This window comes from Aptenodytes patagonicus, chromosome 7 (genome assembly GCF_965638725.1).
Source record: "Aptenodytes patagonicus chromosome 7, bAptPat1.pri.cur, whole genome shotgun sequence".
NCBI lineage: Eukaryota > Metazoa > Chordata > Aves > Sphenisciformes > Spheniscidae > Aptenodytes > Aptenodytes patagonicus.
The window spans coordinates 33,663,206-33,682,002 of NC_134955.1; the positions used below are offsets into that span (position 1 = coordinate 33,663,206).

At 45.4% G+C, this 18,797-nt stretch overlaps 1 protein-coding gene across 8 annotated transcripts in view; it reads left to right on the plus strand.

The window, feature by feature from the left end:
- Positions 1–18,797, plus strand: part of SLC8A3 (solute carrier family 8 member A3) — a 152,995-nt gene that overhangs the window by 46,953 nt on the left and 87,245 nt on the right. For all 8 annotated transcript variants that reach the window (XM_076344774.1, XM_076344776.1, XM_076344775.1 and 5 more), the window contains exon 2: positions 7,492–9,303. In XM_076344774.1, coding sequence (XP_076200889.1) covers positions 7,492–9,303 — 1,812 coding nt within the window. The remainder of the gene's footprint in view (positions 1–7,491; positions 9,304–18,797) is intronic.

Genomic DNA, 18,797 nt, shown 5'->3' on the forward strand with positions numbered 1-18,797 from the left:
CCTCACACCACTGAAATATTTTTTTTTCCCTTCCCCAACCCCCTTCCCAAATGGTCTTTGCTGCTCTTTATAAACCAGAAAGAGAGCGATGAAAACCGGTGCCTTGAAGGTGCAGCAGAGGAGTCAGCACCTATTGCAACCCCATGCGTTGCTGGGTGGCTGCTCTGGGTTGTCTCCATCAGCTGCAGTCTGTGGAACAGGCAGGGGGGCCACCGAGTGGGTGACCCAGTAACTCCACTTCTTTATTTCCCTCAGCCTCCTAAACCTCAAAGGAAGGACTTTCAGCCTCTTCACTGGGCCTTTCACATCATAGGCATAAAATCAAGGGCCTGAAGAAGGCACTTGAAGGTACCTGCCCTCTCAATTTGAGGCCATTCAGGCTGCAAAGAATGGTGTTTTCAGACGTGCACTGGTATTCAAGCACCTAAAGGCTTTAATTGTGTTTAGAAAAACCTCTAAATGCAATAAAAAGACTGATATTTGAAGATCTGCCTATAAGTGTGCAATGGAGGCTTCCCAGTGACTTCCAAAAGGTCAGGACAGTGACTTTTTTCCAAATGTGCGTGCGGTTGCCACCGAAGCGCTACAGTGAGGTCCCAGTGCAGTTTGTACCGAGTGCCCTGAGTGCACTAACACTGGATGTGGTTGTCACGAGCAGGCTTGGACTCCATACCTGCACTTTTTTACTTTTTTACTCTGAGGGTGACTGAGCACTGGCACAGGTTGCCCAGAGAGGTTTTGGAGACTCCATCCTTCGTCCTTGAATATCCTCTGGATATTCAAAAGCCAACTGGACGTGGTCCTGGGCAACTGGCTTTAGGTGGCCCTGGTCGAGCAGGGGGGTTGGACCAGATGACCTCCAGAAGTCCCTTGTATCTCCCGTGTGAACTGGCCACTCGAAAGTGCTACAAAACACCGTTCAGAAAACCAACAGTGAGATTGTGTAATATTAATGAAAAGAAAAAAAGCCATCTATATCAGAGCAGACAATACTGCTTTTTAAGCAGGAGGATGGCCACTACTAGTCTGTATGTCAGCCTAAATACCAGGTTTTGTCTTCTGAATGTAAAAAAGGCTACAGTTCTGGGCGAAAAAAATGGAAAGGGTAACACTTGCTGTCCCTTAGCCTGAGGAATCTCAGACATACGGATGTGTATGGGGAATGGAAGAGCAAGTGTGCCGCGGCTCCCAAGAAGGCTGTGCTAGCCCGCACCATAAATAAGGATGGCTCTCAGGAGCATGGCTGTGGCTGCCCGCTGAAGGGTTTCCTTCAGTGTCTGCCTCCTCCTCCTTTACGTATCTGTGCACAGAGCATAAACCACAGCTCCTATATCCATATATATCCATCTATCCCGTACAGATATTTTTCAGCTGGGGTGAGAGTGAGGATGTAAAATGCCCGGCCAGTCAAGTGCAGCTGGTGTGGTATTGGAAGGGGACAATTAAGTAGGGGCATCTTTATGGGTTAGCTATGTATGGCACTGCTTCTCCAGGAGCATCATGGATACTAAAATACAGAAAAAACATCATGGACCAGTTCCCCGGGGCAAGTTGAGTGTTGGGAGGTTGCTCCTAGCCGTACACAGACTTGTGCTCTGTTTGGGTCAGCCCCTGGGATCACCAAATGTAACTGCATCCCGTCACTGCAGCATTTCTATAAGGAATTAGTAGACTTGAGTCATTACGTCAATTAACACCCATTTACCATGCTAGAATGGTAGGAACTACTCAAATTAGTAGAGACACCAGCTTGTAAATATTAAAAGACTTGCTATGAGAGCTGGTTTTTTTATGGTAGCTTTTTGCATGATCTTGAGAGAAAAAAAGGCTCCTTTTGACACACACCGAGGGGGTTATTCTGTAGGCAGCTAATTCTGGGTTTTGGCATGTTTACTGTGAAGTGCAAAGCAACAAGCACCTATGGCTCCCCGCCATAACTTTTCCATAGAGCTGTACTGCGGGGATCTGTCATGGCCTAAGTATGAGTTACAGTCCTTTTTTCCTCATAAAACCTAGCTGGTGTGGTAGTAGGGAGCTAAACTACCTATTGCTGTGCAGTAACCTATGTAAAGTCAGCTTGGGGTCCATGGTTGTGCTCGTATCAGATAGGCGCATGCCATCAGTGTGACGGTTTAAGACCAGGTCTGTGCTTGGAAACTTGTATTTGTCTGACAAAATGGATCTAATTACACTGCTCTGGCTTTTGACTTGCAGGTAAATCTTAACTTGCACTCTGGGTACTCTCGTAGCAATGAGCAAAGGGCTCAATAGCGTTTGAATGGAGACGATTGAAAAATATGCTTCATTTTGTATTAAATGTTCTGTTATGCTTTTATTTTGGGGGAGGGAGGAGTGTGAATTAGGTATAATACCTCTTCTGTTAAAACTCAGTTATTTGTGTTCTTTGGCAGAAAGGCTATAATTTCAATTTTTGCTGATGCTTATCAAAAAACCTGTGTGCTCAATTGAAAAGCTTTTATGTGTGTTGGAGCTGAGGAATGTGAGGCCCTGTTATTAAGCTGAACCCTATTTCTGTCTCCTCCAGCTTCAGAGCGGGGCTATAAGATGGCGCTAATAGCAGCGCTGTGTCTGCTCTGTTCTGGGACAGATGCTTGTTGAGTAAACAAAACCCTTGATCTTGAGATGTCTCTGTCTGGCCCTCGCACAGCGCCCACGCCTGAACAGGGCTCACCCCATGCTCAGATCTAATCAGCAGCCTTTCCTGGCCAGTCTAGAGTCAGGGGAGAGAGGATTTATGGCCACAGATGTACTCCGTGTGTCTGATTTATTTGGGGGGGTGGGAAGGAGAGAGAGGTGCCAGACAACCTAATCTTATTTGCAGGTCAAATCCAAAGGTTCTAGTTTTTATGATGGCTTAAGGGGAATTTTGCCTAAATAAGAAATTCATAGGGACTTAGAGGTTTGCCTTCCGTTTTGTATTTACTGAGCAGTCATCTTGGGAACTTGGTATGTGGAGGTTGCCTGTTAGCAGCCATCACTGTGTTATCCTGCCTCTTGATTTGGTTTCTTGTGAATGCTTCCTTTTGAAAGTATCCTTGCCATTAGAGTCATGTGAGCAGTTGTATACAAAAAGGTAAATTATAAGGAATCAGTATAGCCTTCCCAGCTTCCTACCTCGCTATAGGTCCACAGCAGACAAACCATCAGTCTTCTGAAACGCAGTTGTTACGAAAAATGTAAGGAGTTTGATAGTTGTCTAAAACTAATTTTCTATTGCAGGCTCAATTGTGACAAGCATGGTCCATGCTACTTTCTGGACTGCCTCCAGCAGTATTTCAAGAACTGATCTTTTTATTTATGGGTGCTACTTATGGATTTATGGATCGCGTGGCCATTGTCAACTCTTGTAGAAGAAGGCATTCTCCCTAAAATAACAGTTATGCATCTTCCCAGAGCCTTGCTACTGAACACTAGCTCATTCTGTTGCATAGATGCATTCAGCTTTTTGTCTCCCTTTTGCATTGATTGTATGCTTCGAACTTATCCTACCAGATAGGGGGACACTTCATGCAGTACCACTGCCCTTACTTGCATGTATTCAATGTGATAGTAATAGCAGGGCAGAGACCTATGGGAGAAAATGATGTCTGATAGCAAAGAGGTAGTGGAAATCATGATCCTAATGGTATAAAGCTGAAGATCACCCAGTACCAACTGACTTTTCTCTGTTGCTGCAGCCTCCTGTGTTTGCATCCCGCAGGGCCAGGGCAGTGACGTTGCTGGAATGACACCTCTGCGCCAGATGTGGATGTGTTTTGTCGCACTGGCGTCGGAGGATTGACACCGTGACGGCTCCTGGGTAACTAGCAGTGACTCAGGGCTGTGTTGCAAGCCTGCCTGGAGGCTCAATCCTCAGAGCAGGACTCGCGCTGAAGGGTGGCTCTTGTCACAGTTAGCCCTGCTGAGATCAGTGCTGCTACTTAGAGGAGGGATAGGGGATGTGTCTACTTCACTCTGGGCAGGCCGGAGCTACGTAGATTCCCTCCAGTGATTTCTGGACTGAGTTTAGTAGATACATCTGAGGGCAAACTTGCACCTTGTATAAGCAACCTTGCTGACCTAGAGCTACAGAGTGAGTTTTAACTCCTCTATCCTCTGTCATCTGAATGTTAAAACTGTTACCTCAATGTTTTATTAACAGCAGTTTTAAAATTTAATAGTTTTATTCTATGTTGTAAAGCACTTTTGCACCAGTTCCTAAGTGGGGGATGACAGTAAGAATGCTTCACTGTGTTTTTCAGATTGGTTATGTTAATGCTTTTCATGTTAATGAACACATATTAAGATCTTATTAGACAGTGTGTCTGTGGGCAAAGTTCCTGTTGATCCCACTGGGGAGTCTTATCTGTGTCAAAGAATTGCAGGATCAGGTCATTATTGTATCATTTTAGAAAATGATTGTGACCTCCACTTAACGTTAAAATGTTCGTCAAAGCAAGTGAAAACCAGTGAAGAAAAGTATTCCTGAATTCTGAGATTTTAGTCTACAACTCATAGCCTGAGTTTGGAGGTCCGAACACGTAAACAGAAGCTACCCTGGTAGAGGTTGTTTTTGAAATAATATACGATTAGTTTGAGGAATAATAATAAAAGTACCCTCTGCTTAAAATCAAATTAAAAATTTAAGAAGGACTGGCAAGGTCCTGGAGTGTGTTGAGGAATGGCTAGCAATAGAAACCCTCACGGAATTACAGAAGGTAGACAGATAGTGTTCATTACAGAAGGTGGTTGTCCCACAGAGAGGGAGGTTGGTGGTAGCAATGATTTATTTCAGAGGGCGGTTTAGTCATTGTACTATTCCTAGACAAGACTTTGAATTTAAGTGATACTTAGACTCTTAAGTAATTTTTGAAATCAAATTTAGGTTCTTGAGTCATGTAGCTGCTTTTGAAATTACTCCTGTCTTTCTGTCAGCCGATTCTACATGGCTGATCTTGGAAGACACAGCACCTACTGGCTGCTGTACAGTTAAGTAGGAGCTGGGAGCTGGAAGTGTCAAGAGGTTGGTGGATACCTGCCAGCACTTGCAGTATGGAAAAGTATGCTCTGATGTGCCCAGGGTGTTTTTGGAGCTGCTGTGCTTGTGCAGTTGGTCTCTATGTGCACCTTGAGTCAGAGGCACCTGGAATGTGTCATCTTTACTGTGCATGTGCACACATCTCCCTTCCAGCCCAGAGATCCTGGACTTGCTGCTCATAGTCCCTCTGCACATGTTCACTGGCCCTTTCTCAGGGATTTCCCAACATCCTGCAGCCAGAGATCTGGTAAAATACCATGCCGAGCGGGAGGGAAAACACAATGGGAGTGTCAAACTGAACCCAAGTTGTATGTGCTGGGTAGCTCAGTCTTCCCTGTGACCCTGAGCTAAGCAGGCAGTGAGGCGTTTTAAAGAGAATTCAAAGGCTGGGGCCGGCTAACAGCTCTCACTAGGGCCGAGGTCCCTCTGATCCCCGGGGGCTCGGTCAGGCACCGGGGCTAGGGTAGACAGGCAGATAAGTAGGCACTAGAGAGAGAAGATAAGTAGACTAATGTGGGAGAATCTGTCTCTTCTGAATTAGTCCAGGTAGCATGAAGAAGTGGATTGTTTTTTCATATCAAGGGTGTCAGATATGGATTTGTGATCCTGATACTGCATAATCAATTCTCTCCCCTCTGCCATGCTTTGTCAGGAGTGGTTTTGTTCATTTGCAGTCCTTGTTCACGCTTTCCTTCCTGTTTTGCTTGTCTTTATAGATTTTTATCTGAAAGTTGAAAACGTGTTTGTTGATATCAGGAAGATTGCACCTGCTTTTGGAAAGAGGCGAGTGACACAACATGATGATAAAATAGCCATTCAAGATGCATTTGTTAATGCTGATAACATTAAAATGTTGCCTGGAATATTCACAGTGCAAGGGAGAGGGGAGGAACCTCCTCGAGTGTTGAGGGGCCAGTTCATCTCTTCAAACTGCCACCATCTGAAGGTTAGGCATCTGCTCTAAATTGGCTGACTGGGCTCCCTCTATACACCATGAAGGGAGATGGGAAGGGACAAAATCCCTTCTGGAGATATGTCTCTTTAATACATCTTTTGGGTCATAACAGGGTGGGACAGGAAGGATCGTCCCCTGGAAGTGACTGTCTCTTTCCTCTGACTACAAAGGGAGCTTAAGTGACTTCATTTAACTTACTGCCCAAGATTTAGATAGTTACAGTAGGGGAAATGAATCCCAGCCCTACTGATTTGGCAGTACAAACCTCAATGAAAGTTAGTGGGAGTTAAGGCTCTTGAACCTTCCAAGTGCTGTAGATAATGCCACTATTAAGTTTGATGTTTCCTGTGAGATACTTGGCTGTGTCTGGACTCACAAACGTGATTTGTCAGCTAAGCCTGAGACCAAATTCTTGCAGTGGCCTGTTATGAAGGAAGGAGAATAGTGTGATCCGTGACAATGTGAAGGGTTCAGAATCCAATTTTAAGTGGTGCAAGCCCTACAGCGATGTAGTCCATAAGTAATAGAAGGCATTATTGGGCAGTGATATGCCAAATCTGTGTGATACATCGATCAGCTCCTTTGTTTTTGCATGGTATTTTAGGTTAGAGATTACTTTCATTTTAGAGGGTATTTGAAAATATATCAGTTTCTTAGGGATGCAGAGGGAATGTTGGTGGGTACATGCATTTTGCTCTATCTTCTGGGTTCATGAGCACAGCTTTTTCTAACTGTGGTGGTTTTGTAGGTTTCTGTGACCATTTAAAAGCAGGATTATTGATGTAAAATGTGATTGTCCGGATCACAATGGAAAGGCTAGTGGAAAACGGCCTTTGGTGCTTTGACAAGCACATGAGTCCTCTGCCTTATTTCTGGGCTGATATCTTTACCTCCTAACGTGGAGGCCCTGTGCCTCAGAAGCTTAGGGGAGCCCTAGGACCCTTCTGGAGCCTATTAGGAGGGGCTGGCTGTGGGGATGGTTTGGCCACCAGTGTACTCCAAAATTTGTAACTGAATTATGTCCAACAAATGGAGATTTGGAGATTGCTCACTGGCCTTTAATAGTGCTTCTTGTGTTGCTAGTGATTCCTTGACTTGTATTATCCCCTGGGTGGTGAGACAGGGAAGCCTTTAGATTTGGTTTCTTGTGTTGACTTGAAGTGCTGTGTGCTGGGGAACACCATGGCATCATTAGGTGAGTGGCAGCTGAGCACTCAGTACTCCTAGTGCACATGTTGTAGGTCAAGAGGGGGCTATTATATAGATACACTTTTCCTCTGAGTTACTTTTCTAGCAATTGATCTTCATCTGCTGGGCATGTAAATGCTGCAGTTTGTTAGAGTCCCTGCTAAATACCTTCTTCAAAGTGACAGAGAGACAACCCCTGCATCTCTACCGGTACTCTTCAGTGGTGAGATACTGAAGTGCGTTTGGGTAAATGTTGCATCTTCCTTTTCTCTCATGCTTCCCTCCCCCCTCTCTGTTTTGTTTGTTTCAGGTTCTCGGCCTTTTTGGATCTACACAGTGGAAGTTGCATCTTGTGTATGGCGTGGTTAAGCTTGCAGCCTGTCACCTCGGCCTTCCTCCATTTTGGGCTGGTTACTTTTGTGCTGTTTTTGCATGGTTTGCAGGTGGATGCTGGCCTGACGGGAGACTCAACCAGTTCAGTACAAAACAGCTCGTGTTCAGGATCTTTTGACTGCAAGGAAGGTGTTATCCTGCCAATATGGTACCCAGAAAACCCATCCCTTGGGGACAAAATTGCCCGTGTTATCGTATACTTTGTAGCACTGATCTACATGTTCCTTGGAGTCTCCATCATTGCAGATCGTTTCATGGCATCTATAGAGGTCATTACATCGCAAGAGAAAGAAATCACGATTAAGAAACCCAATGGAGAGACCACAACGACCACCATTCGGATTTGGAATGAAACTGTTTCCAACTTGACCCTCATGGCTCTGGGCTCCTCTGCTCCTGAGATCCTTCTGTCTCTGATAGAAGTGTGTGGGCATGGATTCATAGCTGGAGACCTGGGGCCATCTACAATTGTTGGCAGCGCTGCTTTCAATATGTTTATCATCATTGCCATCTGTGTCTATGTGATCCCTGATGGGGAAACCAGAAAGATAAAACACCTGAGGGTTTTCTTTGTCACAGCTGCATGGAGCATCTTTGCTTACATCTGGTTGTACATGATCCTTGCTGTCTTCTCTCCAGGTGTGGTTCAGGTCTGGGAAGGTCTGCTCACACTTTTCTTCTTTCCACTTTGCGTCCTTCTGGCTTGGATAGCAGATAGACGTCTGCTTTTCTATAAGTATATGCACAAAAAGTACCGTACTGACAAGCACAGGGGCATTATCATAGAATCAGAAGGTGATCACCCTAAGGGAATTGAGATGGATGGCAAGATGATGAACTCCCACTTTCTGGATGGAAACTTAGTGACTGTGGAGGGGAAGGAGGTAGATGAATCTCGCAAAGAGATGATCCGGATCCTTAAGGACCTGAAGCAAAAGCATCCAGAAAAGGACTTGGACCAGCTGGTAGAGATGGCTAACTACTATGCCTTGTCTCATCAGCAAAAGAGCAGAGCCTTTTATCGCATTCAAGCTACCAGAATGATGACGGGAGCTGGCAATATTCTGAAGAAGCATGCAGCTGAGCAAGCCAAGAAGAGCAACAGCTTGCATGAGGTGCGGCCAGATGAACCTGAGGAATTCATCTCCAAAATTTATTTTGACCCGTGCTCCTACCAGTGTCTTGAGAACTGTGGTGCCGTTCTCCTGACAGTGGTGCGGAAAGGAGGAGACATGTCCAAGACCATCTATGTGGACTATAAAACAGAGGATGGCTCTGCCAATGCTGGTGCTGACTATGAGTTCACAGAGGGGACTGTTGTCTTGAAATCAGGGGAGACCCAGAAGGAGTTCTCAGTGGGAATTATTGATGATGACATCTTTGAGGAAGATGAGCATTTCTTTGTGCGGCTCAGTAACCTCCGTGTGGTGGAGAGTGAGGAACCTCCAGAGCTCAGTAACTCCCCATATCCAAAGGCCATATTGGCTTCTCCTTGTGTGGCCACAGTGACTATACTGGATGATGACCATGCTGGCATCTTCACATTTGAGTGTGATGTTATACATGTCAGTGAGAGCATTGGTGTGATGGAAGTCAAAGTCCTAAGGACATCAGGTGCTCGGGGTACAGTCATAGTGCCATTCAGGACAGTAGAAGGGACAGCGAAAGGAGGTGGAGAAGACTTTGAAGACACTTACGGGGAGTTGGAGTTCAAGAATGATGAAACTGTGTAAGTACCCCATTTGCTTCTGTTCCTGGGTCTAGTTTTGGTGTTTAACCCCACATTTTGCATCCATTACAGGTGAATGCTGACAAGGGACGGGCTCCTTTCTTCAGCTTTCCTTCAGTTCCTTACTTACCTCTTTCAGGCAAGAACCGACAGCAGGATTTAAGAGCTCAAAGCTCTTGTCCCTTCCCTCTTGGGAATGACAAAGTGAGGCTTAGAAATACTGGGGGTGGGGGGAATAGGAGGAAAATACATAATTCTCTGAGGTTCTGTACTAAAGCTAAGGGTTAATGGAGAGTTAAGGTAGAGAGAGAAGAAAAAGGGTGAGCTTTTACCTGGCTGGGCAAATATGGGAAAGCCTCTTTTTGAACTCCAAACATAGAGTGCCCAGGAATTTATTGCAACCCCTAGATGAAAATTTTACAACAGTTATTCCCAGGCAAGCAAGAGCTGCTCAGTAGACATGGGGCTTTATTTTAACAGGAGCAACGCATCATACCTGTGTCCCTATGCTACCTGTGCAACTTATAGGTCCCTGTGGCAGCTAATTCACAGCATAGGCACAGCTGCAAGCTGTTCTGCTGGACTTGTGAAATCCTTCCAGCCTTTATGTCCCTATGGTCTACCCATATTCCCCACGTCACCTTCTCTAAGATCTCCCTATGTCTGTTCTTTTACTACCTGTGGTTTTTCCCCTTGTAAAATACCGTGGCAATTGGCAATAATGGTCTAAAGCACTGCAGCTCACCCCCTGTCCATGTGGCTCCATGACCCAGTGTTTTCATACAGAATAAAGAAAGGAAGCAGAATTGTCTGCACCAGTCCTGTTAATTCAGCCTTTTTATTGCGTGCAAAGTAGCTGATACAAAGCTAGGAAGTAATAAAGACCAGAGAGGTGATAATGTCTAATTGCTTTAAGTACCTGCTGTTAACATTAGTAGGGAATGAGAAAAATCCCTTAGCTGAGTAGGGAGAGGGAGGGGGGTGTGAACCTGGTGCTAAAACTCCCTAGTGTTAAGTGCCTAGGTTCTTCTTGTTAACACCTAATCACTTGAGCCATCACAGGAAGAATTCTGCAGACTTGCAACTGGCATCAGAGAAAGGAAATCTTTGTACCAAGCCTCCCAATACAGTACCCAAAAGGATGTTAATATATTAAATGCTATGGAGTAGGGATGCCCTAATTCAATAGCACCTTCTGCCTTAGCCCACTAAACCATTTTATCCAGCTAATATCCACAGTCCTGAAGCTTGATTATAAGTACGTGTTCTTCCTATTAAAGGCAGAGAAGCTCCTGGTTGGCTGGGTTCAGCCACTATCAGAGATGGAAGAGGATCAGCTGTCCTCATCCGGCCTTTTCAGGGAGATGGGCCATGCATCCTTAATTGAGCCGCAAGCTGATTTCTCTAAAAAAAGTGAAGAATGTCAGCTGTGTGGTTACAGTCTCTTGTGAGTAGACTACCTAAAATATAACAAGCACTACCTTGCTTCAGCCAGGTCTTGAAGAAGAGACCTTTCTTGCTTGAAAAAGACCCATCAGTGAAAGGCCAGCAGGTTTGGGGTACCAGAGAATAAGCCCGTGAGCCATCTTACTCCAAACTGTACTCCCTTCCTTTCATCTTCTGGATGATGGAAGACTACTTTTTGTCTTTGAAAAGTGTGACAGAAGGTCAGAGCATACCCACATAGTTGCTTCACTTGGGTTAAAACAAGTCATGTTCAGCAGGACCATATGCATCCTTGTGGGACAGACTCTAATGAAAATGAACGCAGTAGAGAAAACAAGTATTTGTAGGTTGCTTAACACTGTGGTTTGTGACCCAGAGAAGATGCCCTACAGCACAGATGAGACATTTGTGGTGTACTTAAAACTGTGCCCACACCTAATGCATTAATGTGACTTTCACTTTTGCATTAGAAGACTGCTGGGAACAAAGCCTGCTAGCCACAGTGGCCATGGAGACCATGTGGCTAGCAGAGATTAATTTCTTTTGAAGCTAGAATTAGTGTAGCTGGCTCAACGTAGCACTTAATCAAACTAATAAGCCTAACAAGGAGGGAGATCATGTCAGCCAGCAGCTGCCTTTATTCAGTCCCGGGTTTCATTTTAAATCTCCAGGTAGTTTTCAGTAATCAGCCCTTGGCCTTTAAATTCAGTGAACACAAGTGAGTTGCTGTACTTTGTCAGCTCTTCTGTGAGGTGCGAGCAGCTGTAGAAACCTGGAAGCAGTAATGGGTGGGTTTAATCTCTTCTTCCTTTTTTGCATTCTAAATCTGAATGCAGAAAAATAATTTTGAGCAAATATTTAGGCTGCAAACATTTCTGAGGTGATTCAGGTCTGAATTTGGAGTTCAGACCCATAATGCTACTATTCCAACAAACACTATCTAGTTTTGGTCAGCCCAGTTTGGGAAGATGGGTGGATAGGGTGTTTGGGACAATTTTGCTGACCCAGAGGGCAGCATATGAGTGACTGGTTATGGTATTGCTTGGTACAAGGCTGTATGAAGACACTGGGTCCATCAAACAGCCAGGGGGTTGCCTGGCTGAATATTTGAGGCCCTGCCTCTTAAATGCCTTGCCACCAAGGGGGATCCGCCATGAGGTACTGACATCCCACGAGCACTGAAGCGGGGACTGAGGGTCCACAAAGCCTGGTGCAGAATAGAGGGGAAAGCAGGAAGACTAAGATGGTCGGTAGACAATGCTAAGGACAGGGGGTCAGAAAGCAGTGAGAAGTTACGTGCTCCCCACTTCAGCCTACTGATTAGGCCCTCGCTTAGGAAAGGTAAAACTTGGGCTCTAGTTTCCATGGTGGTGTAGGAGCTGCTCGTGGATGGAGTCCTGCCTACCTCACTGCTTTAACCTTGTCATTCTCCTCATAGAGTCACTTTGAAAAGATTTTTGACTCGTGGAGGAAGGAAATGTATTAACAGCATCTTGCAAACACATAAGACAGTGCTAAGCTTTGGTGTGGCTATGCATGTATGCTAAGGATCCGCAGAACTGCAGCCACACAGGAGCACTGATCAGTATAAACTGGAGGAGAGTAAAAGCTTCAGTTCACACTCTCAGCTCGTTCTCTGACACATGAATTAAAAAACTTCAGCTTGCATTCTGCAGTGGCAGGCGATCTGCAAGTAGTTTGTAGGTTGGTCTCCTTAAGTGTAGCAATGGCTAGATTAATCTGAGGGGCACTGGATTACACAGCATCCTTGAGATTAAACTATAGGAGAGGCACTGCCGTCTACCAAATCCCCAGGGCCAAGGAAAAGCGCTTTCTCTGAAAACTAAATGGAGAAGGGGTCTTCACTTAGTTTATTTTATCTTGTTATATTTATCTCAGGGTTGTTTTTAAGAGGCTTTCCCTAAAATATGTGGGACTAAAAAAAGATGAGTTGATGCAAACATTATAGAATGCGAGGGAAGTGGATCCTGCCGCCGGCTCTTGCTTATTGCCTCTGTGATTCTTTCTAGACTAACACGGTCAAAGTTTCCTTACTCACGTTTGGGTGGGAGCACAAGAGAAAGCAGGCTGAGATGAAGAGGCTTGAAACAATGCCGTTATTACTGAAATATGTTCCCATGCAGCGTGTGTGTGCGTATGGATGTGTATGGGTGTTGGATAGCTATAAATCAAGCCATATAATCTTGAATACTGTCATCTGTTGAGAATGGAATTGATCAGGTCTCAAATATTTGATTATGCTGCCTCTTTTTCAATACATTTGTTATTTCTGAACTCCTGCTCCAGTGAGTGTCAGATACGACCTAAGCAGCTGAAGCAGAATCCTAGCTCTCTTGTTGACCAAAAGGAAACTCTCAAAAAATCAAGTCCAAAACTTAGATATTTTTTGTTTTGTTTTGTTTAGTTTTTTCAAGATGACCAAACACTTTTCTATTAAATGATTTTGTATGGAAATAAATGTTAGGTTCTTGGAGGTATGAAAATGTAGAAGAATGATTGACCCAGCTGCTTTATCATGTCCAAGCAATAAAGAAATCATTAGGAGCCAGCAGCAAAAAGTTAATTGGGTTTTAAAGGATTTTCTTTTTGCATAATAAAGGGAACTCCCAGCAAGTCATTAAATTTAATTTAAATTTTCTCTGTTTAAATTCATATGGAAATTTGTCTAGGTCTTGCTTTAGAAAGTTTAGGAAGATACACAAGTTACCAGTAGCTAATTGATATGCCAGCTAGAAAATAAAGTGACAAGTTCTGCTGTGGCAATGTCACTTGCAGCAGCTATACTGAGTTAAGGTTTAGGCCAAGAGATCTACTTTGTTACTTGCCTTTGTTGCTGGTTGCTCAATGACTTGCAGGACCTGAAGGCCACTAGAGGTATAGCCATCTTCCCTGAGTCCGTAGTTCTCAGAGTATTGCCTGTGGCTCAGGAAGGAACTGGGTGTTGAGAGATGCTGTGGTGTTAACTGGTATTAAATGGCCTGCAAAGCCTCTTCGCAAAGTCAGCATGGCTGAACTTTGGTAACATGTGGAAACCTACAGTCACTTATCTATGTGTGTGTTAGGCAGAGCTCTCAATAACAGAAGGGCTGTCTCCTCCATTTGTACAGAGACTGCTGAAGATGAACGTATTAAGCCTGTCTCGATAGGCAGTGAGATTTTCTTTTTTTTGCCTTTAGGATTTGGGCAGGACATTGTGTGCAAGTTGTGTGTTGCCTCTCCTTGTCTGCTTCTCCCCAGAGAAGCCCCCAGGCTGCTGCGTGTGTGGCTGCTCCATGGAGTCACTGTGAACCTTGGGCTGTTTCTGAGTGCGTGCTTAGCTTGGTGGGGCTGGTCTTCCAAAGTGCTGCCGTGACACTGAGCAGTGGAAAACCACATGCATTTCTTCCTGTTGGGGGCTTCAGGCATTTTCTGGCAGGGGGGCTCATGGAGTGTGCGTGTATGTATGCATGTGAAGGCCAGAGGTGGTCCTGTCTGGGTCAAGCTCAGGTTGGTGCCCCAAGGCTGGTGGTTAACAACTGCCTCAGGCAGCCACCACATGCTGCTGCTGCCGCCCTCTCTCCTGTGTGTTGTGCCACCCTTGTTTGGTGGCAAGGTCAGTATCCCTTCCTTCTCCTGTCCGCCCACGCTTGGACACAGAGATACCTGGGCCCTAACCCCTTGCTCGTGGTCCTGCCGTGGTGGCTGTTAGCTTCCCCCAGCAGATCTGGTGAAGGTGATAGTGGAGAAAGGTGAATGGTGGTTTTCTGTTTGAAGGACGTCATACTGAGGTTTGGTGTAATTAATTGTCCTTCCTTTTTGCCATTCAGCGCTTGAGGAAACTGTCAACTTAATTTTTTTAATTTGATCACCTACGCGGTCACGGTTGTGGCATTTTGAGGGGAATGCTATTAATGATACTTAGCTCTTTTGCATGGTGTTTCATCAGTAGATCTCATAGCACTCTGCAAAGGAGATTGAGGGACATTATTCCCATTTTGCAGATGGGAGAAAAAATACAGAGAAAGCAACTTCTCTTCCCTCTGGATTACCCAGCAGATCAGAGGCAAAGACCGGAATAAAACTGATCTCCCTGAACTGCTGGCCTGTGCTCTATCCAGAAGAAGGTCTGTGTACATCAAGCTTGCAATTTCCTGTTACTCAGGACCACAGTGAATTTATGCAGATTCACTGGCCTCTCCCCAGCCATCGCGAATCAGGTTGGTACAGGTATAGGCAGTAGCTGCAATATCTTACTATTGCCCCAAGCTGTCAACAGTAACTGCGGTTTTGGGTGCTCATTTTCCTAAATTAAGTTTTGGTCACATGACATGGAGGTGTGCTGCATCTGCAGACCTTGGTTTATTTATCTCAGCTGTGATGACTCCAATTAATGACCGAGGTCATAACAAAATTATTTTGGTAATCTAGTCTGAACTGTTGTTCAACAGCTCTCATACACCATGCACTGATCCTAAGGCTCTGGGCTCCGAGGAGAACAGCCCTCAAAAAATTAAGACTAATTAGTGGGACTCCAGGCAATGAGAATTTGTTTTGTGAGGCTGATGGTTTGCTTCTCTCAGGACATGCTTCCTTCCCATTAGAGCCTTCTTGAGATTGAACTTGAGAGTGAATCCTCCAAACTCTTCTCCAGTTTGTTTCTATCAGTGAGTAAGCCCCTTCTGGCTTTCTCTTCCTACACCTCCACATAAATGAGAAATTCTTGATTCCTATTTTAATTCGGATTAAGGGGAAACAGTAGCAGCTGTCCTCCAGTTAAAAAAACTTCCCCCCACTATGTTGCCAGTGGTGAAAGGCTGTCATATTTGCTTCTTGCTGTGAAATTCTCATGTCAGTGTTCTTAACAGTACCAGTTTCTAATTTAACTGAAGTCCTTTACACACACACACATGCGCACGCTCTGGGTTTCTATTGTAGTCCTGCTGTGAGATCTAGGTGATGTGACCTGCAGGGGATCAATGTAAGGCATCAGGGGACTGTTCCTGGAGCACATGTAAAATCAGCCTGCAGAAATGCGAGACTGTGGCACCATCCTGGGAAGAAGAGAAGCCCTGAGCTGACCTTTACCTTCTCAGATAGTCCTGTTGACAGGTGTTGGTGGGACATACTTGCCATCTGTCCATGAAGAAGGACAAATGACATCCTGTCTCGGAGACTGTGACTTCTTGCCCATCAAAGGAGGCATTTGTATGAGGTTATGTGACAGCATTAAACAGGGGAGGCCTGGGACCCCAGCTCAAAAGAGAGGCATGTGGTAGAGATTGGCTCTTCAGAGCTGGTGTGTGCTCTGATCTAGCAGAGAAGTCCCTGGGAAGCTCATGGGTTCCTGAAGAAGCCTTTGGAAGGGATGTTCTGGGAGGTATCAGAGAGGGCAGTGATATTCCTAGTTTAGAGCAAACACAGGGAAATTCACCCTGCCAAATGATACAACCAAGTTTTGGGTTTACAAACAAACAGACCAGAACTGATCCAAGATAAAACAAGTCTACTGTGGCTTTGGTGAGCTTTGCCTCATTTACTCATACTGACTTACGTAGGGAGCACCTTTGCAAATGAGTGGCTTAGACATCATGCCCTTTACACACCGGTTTTCAGAGGCACGGGTCATATTTGTTTCCCACCTATAAGAAGGAGGAAGAGGCACAGTTTGAATGATGCAGCTTCAGGGCATAAGAAGAGATGCTGGTGGCAAGGCTTGATAGACCATGCATCGTGCCAAGTATGTGCTGGGTTTTTTTTAACCCACAGTGGGAACATTACTTACAGCATCATTGTAATGTGTCTCTGACTTCTAACAGATCAGAGTGCCAGCAAAGTTTCTGAAAGCCCATAAATATGGGCTTATCCTTTTCTAAATGAGATGAGGAGAACAGCAGAGTCTAAAATTTCCCCAGCCAGAGGTCCTCCAGCATGTTTTTGTTGTGGCTAAATAGAAGCAGCTGATCCTGGTGGAAGGTGGCAGCTGTTTCAAATAAGAGATGATTTACCTGTTGCTAGCAGTGTGGCTTGTTTCTTATTTACCTCATGTCAGGATAAAAGGTGATAAGAGAATTTGCTATGCTAGCTGATAGAAGCACTGGGGACCAAGTTCATCCTCCATTTAGCTTCAGTGAAAACAGCAGATTTAAAGCTGGGAGGAATGTGGACTGGTACGTATTTACAGCTGTCTTAGCAGATGGGCTGTTGACAGATGAGGCCCCTCAAGTCTCTGCCTGCATGCCAGCATGTACTGCTGCAAGCATTTCAGCTGAAGCCAGTCCTGGTTGTCGAGCAGGCCTCGGCTGCTCGATGGGTTGCACTGGAAGGGCAGGGGGGTGGAAGTCTGAACATCAGATAGGACCAGTTCTTCCTGCCAGGGTTTGCAGGACCTGTCATTAGGAGGCCAACAGAGATGTCTGCTGACCTGCCTCTAAGCCTGAGTAGCCTCACGTGGAGTTTGTGCAGCCCTAGGGCTGGACTGCAGTGCCTGGAAACCTGCCTCCGGACATCAGATCCCTGACAGCCTCCATTATGTCCTGCTGCTCTCCTTCCAGGTGCTGGCGTGGAGTCCTTCTGGGTATAAAGGGCTTGATGCTCTACCCCCTGTGAGCAAAAGCCATAGCTCTGATCTGGTCCTTCTGTTAGACTGTGGAAGATCTCCTTCGGTGTTTTTAGGTGCTGGGGAGGAAAGAGGGTTTTTCTCTCTCCCCCGTTCGCCTCTCCAGAGTTTCCAGGAGTGGTTGCTCCTGCCTGTGCTGCGGCTGTTGTGCTGAGTGTGTCGTAGATGGTTTATCTGCTGCTGTGCCTCTTTTGTGCTCCGTGTAAAAGTATGTTGTTAAAGTGAAATGGAGTAGGAATTACCTTTTGTGCCTCTGTTTTTCTTTCCATGAGATAAGCAAGCCAAATGCATCCTACCCTCAGAAATCCCCACCTGAGCACCATGCTGCTCTGCTTTTATCCTTTAGAGAAAAAAGCATGATAAAGTTATCAATATTTAATGTAGAAATTCTGCTCTGCTTATCTCTGCTTTACCTGTCTTTCCTCCTGGGTTGTTTTCTCCTTTCCCTCATTTGCTTGAGAGTTTTGGCTTAATACTGCTATGTCCACCTCCCTCAGTAAAGACAACTGGACCACAATGCTGTTTAGGAAGGATGTGCCAGGACCAATGTATTGACTGTGCAAGAATAAATAAGCACTGAGCACTCTGTTTTCTAAGACATCAGAAATGCTTCTTTATTTTGGGGTGGATTGTGGTTAGCTTTGATAGCTCACAGTAGTTTTCTCTTCCTGTAGTGGAGTTGGGGGGGGGGGGGAACATGTGAATTGGCAGTTTTTCCCAGATGTGTCCTGTTAGCTGACACCACCGGAGGTGGGCAGAGCTGTGAATAATGCAAAATTGCAGTGAATGGACTATGTATGAGCAATAACTGCTTGCCTAGCAGTTGGGGTCCCAGGGTTTGATCAGCTGTATCCTGCAAAGCAATACCTGAAAGCTGTAGCAGGGTGGAGCGTATCAGATGCCTGGCTACTGCTGGTGTGTGAGGCTATAGCACTGTGGAAGTGTGAGGAGCTGTGTGTGCTTTATCTCGGCGGCAACCGTGGTGCCTGTCTTATAGGAAGGTCTTCATTTTCTATAATTAGCAAGTTCTTGGCATAACTGTCTTTCTTGCTCTTTTTGCAGCCTGACGAGTGGAGCAGTGCTAGACGTGGTCTGTGGGAGTCAGAGCTGATGGCAGTTTCAGTAGATCATTAGACTTTGTGGTGGGCAGCTGGTGCTGGCTTTCCCTTGAGGTGACTAAAAAACAGAAAAAAGCTCCGGGGCCTGATTATCCCATCCTTTGTATGGTACAGAGAAGCAAAAAAAGGCATAACAGATGTCACATCTCCCCTGGCTTGACAGTAAGTTGTAGACAGCGGTGTCGGCGCAGGAGAGAAGTGCTGGGTGGTTTCCCTGGTGCACAGCCCCCAGAGGAGAGGGTAAAGAGCAGAGGAGCTGTTGCTTTTGGTGCTGGGAGAGCATCAGTATGTGGACAGGTAGGTTTTTTTTCTTC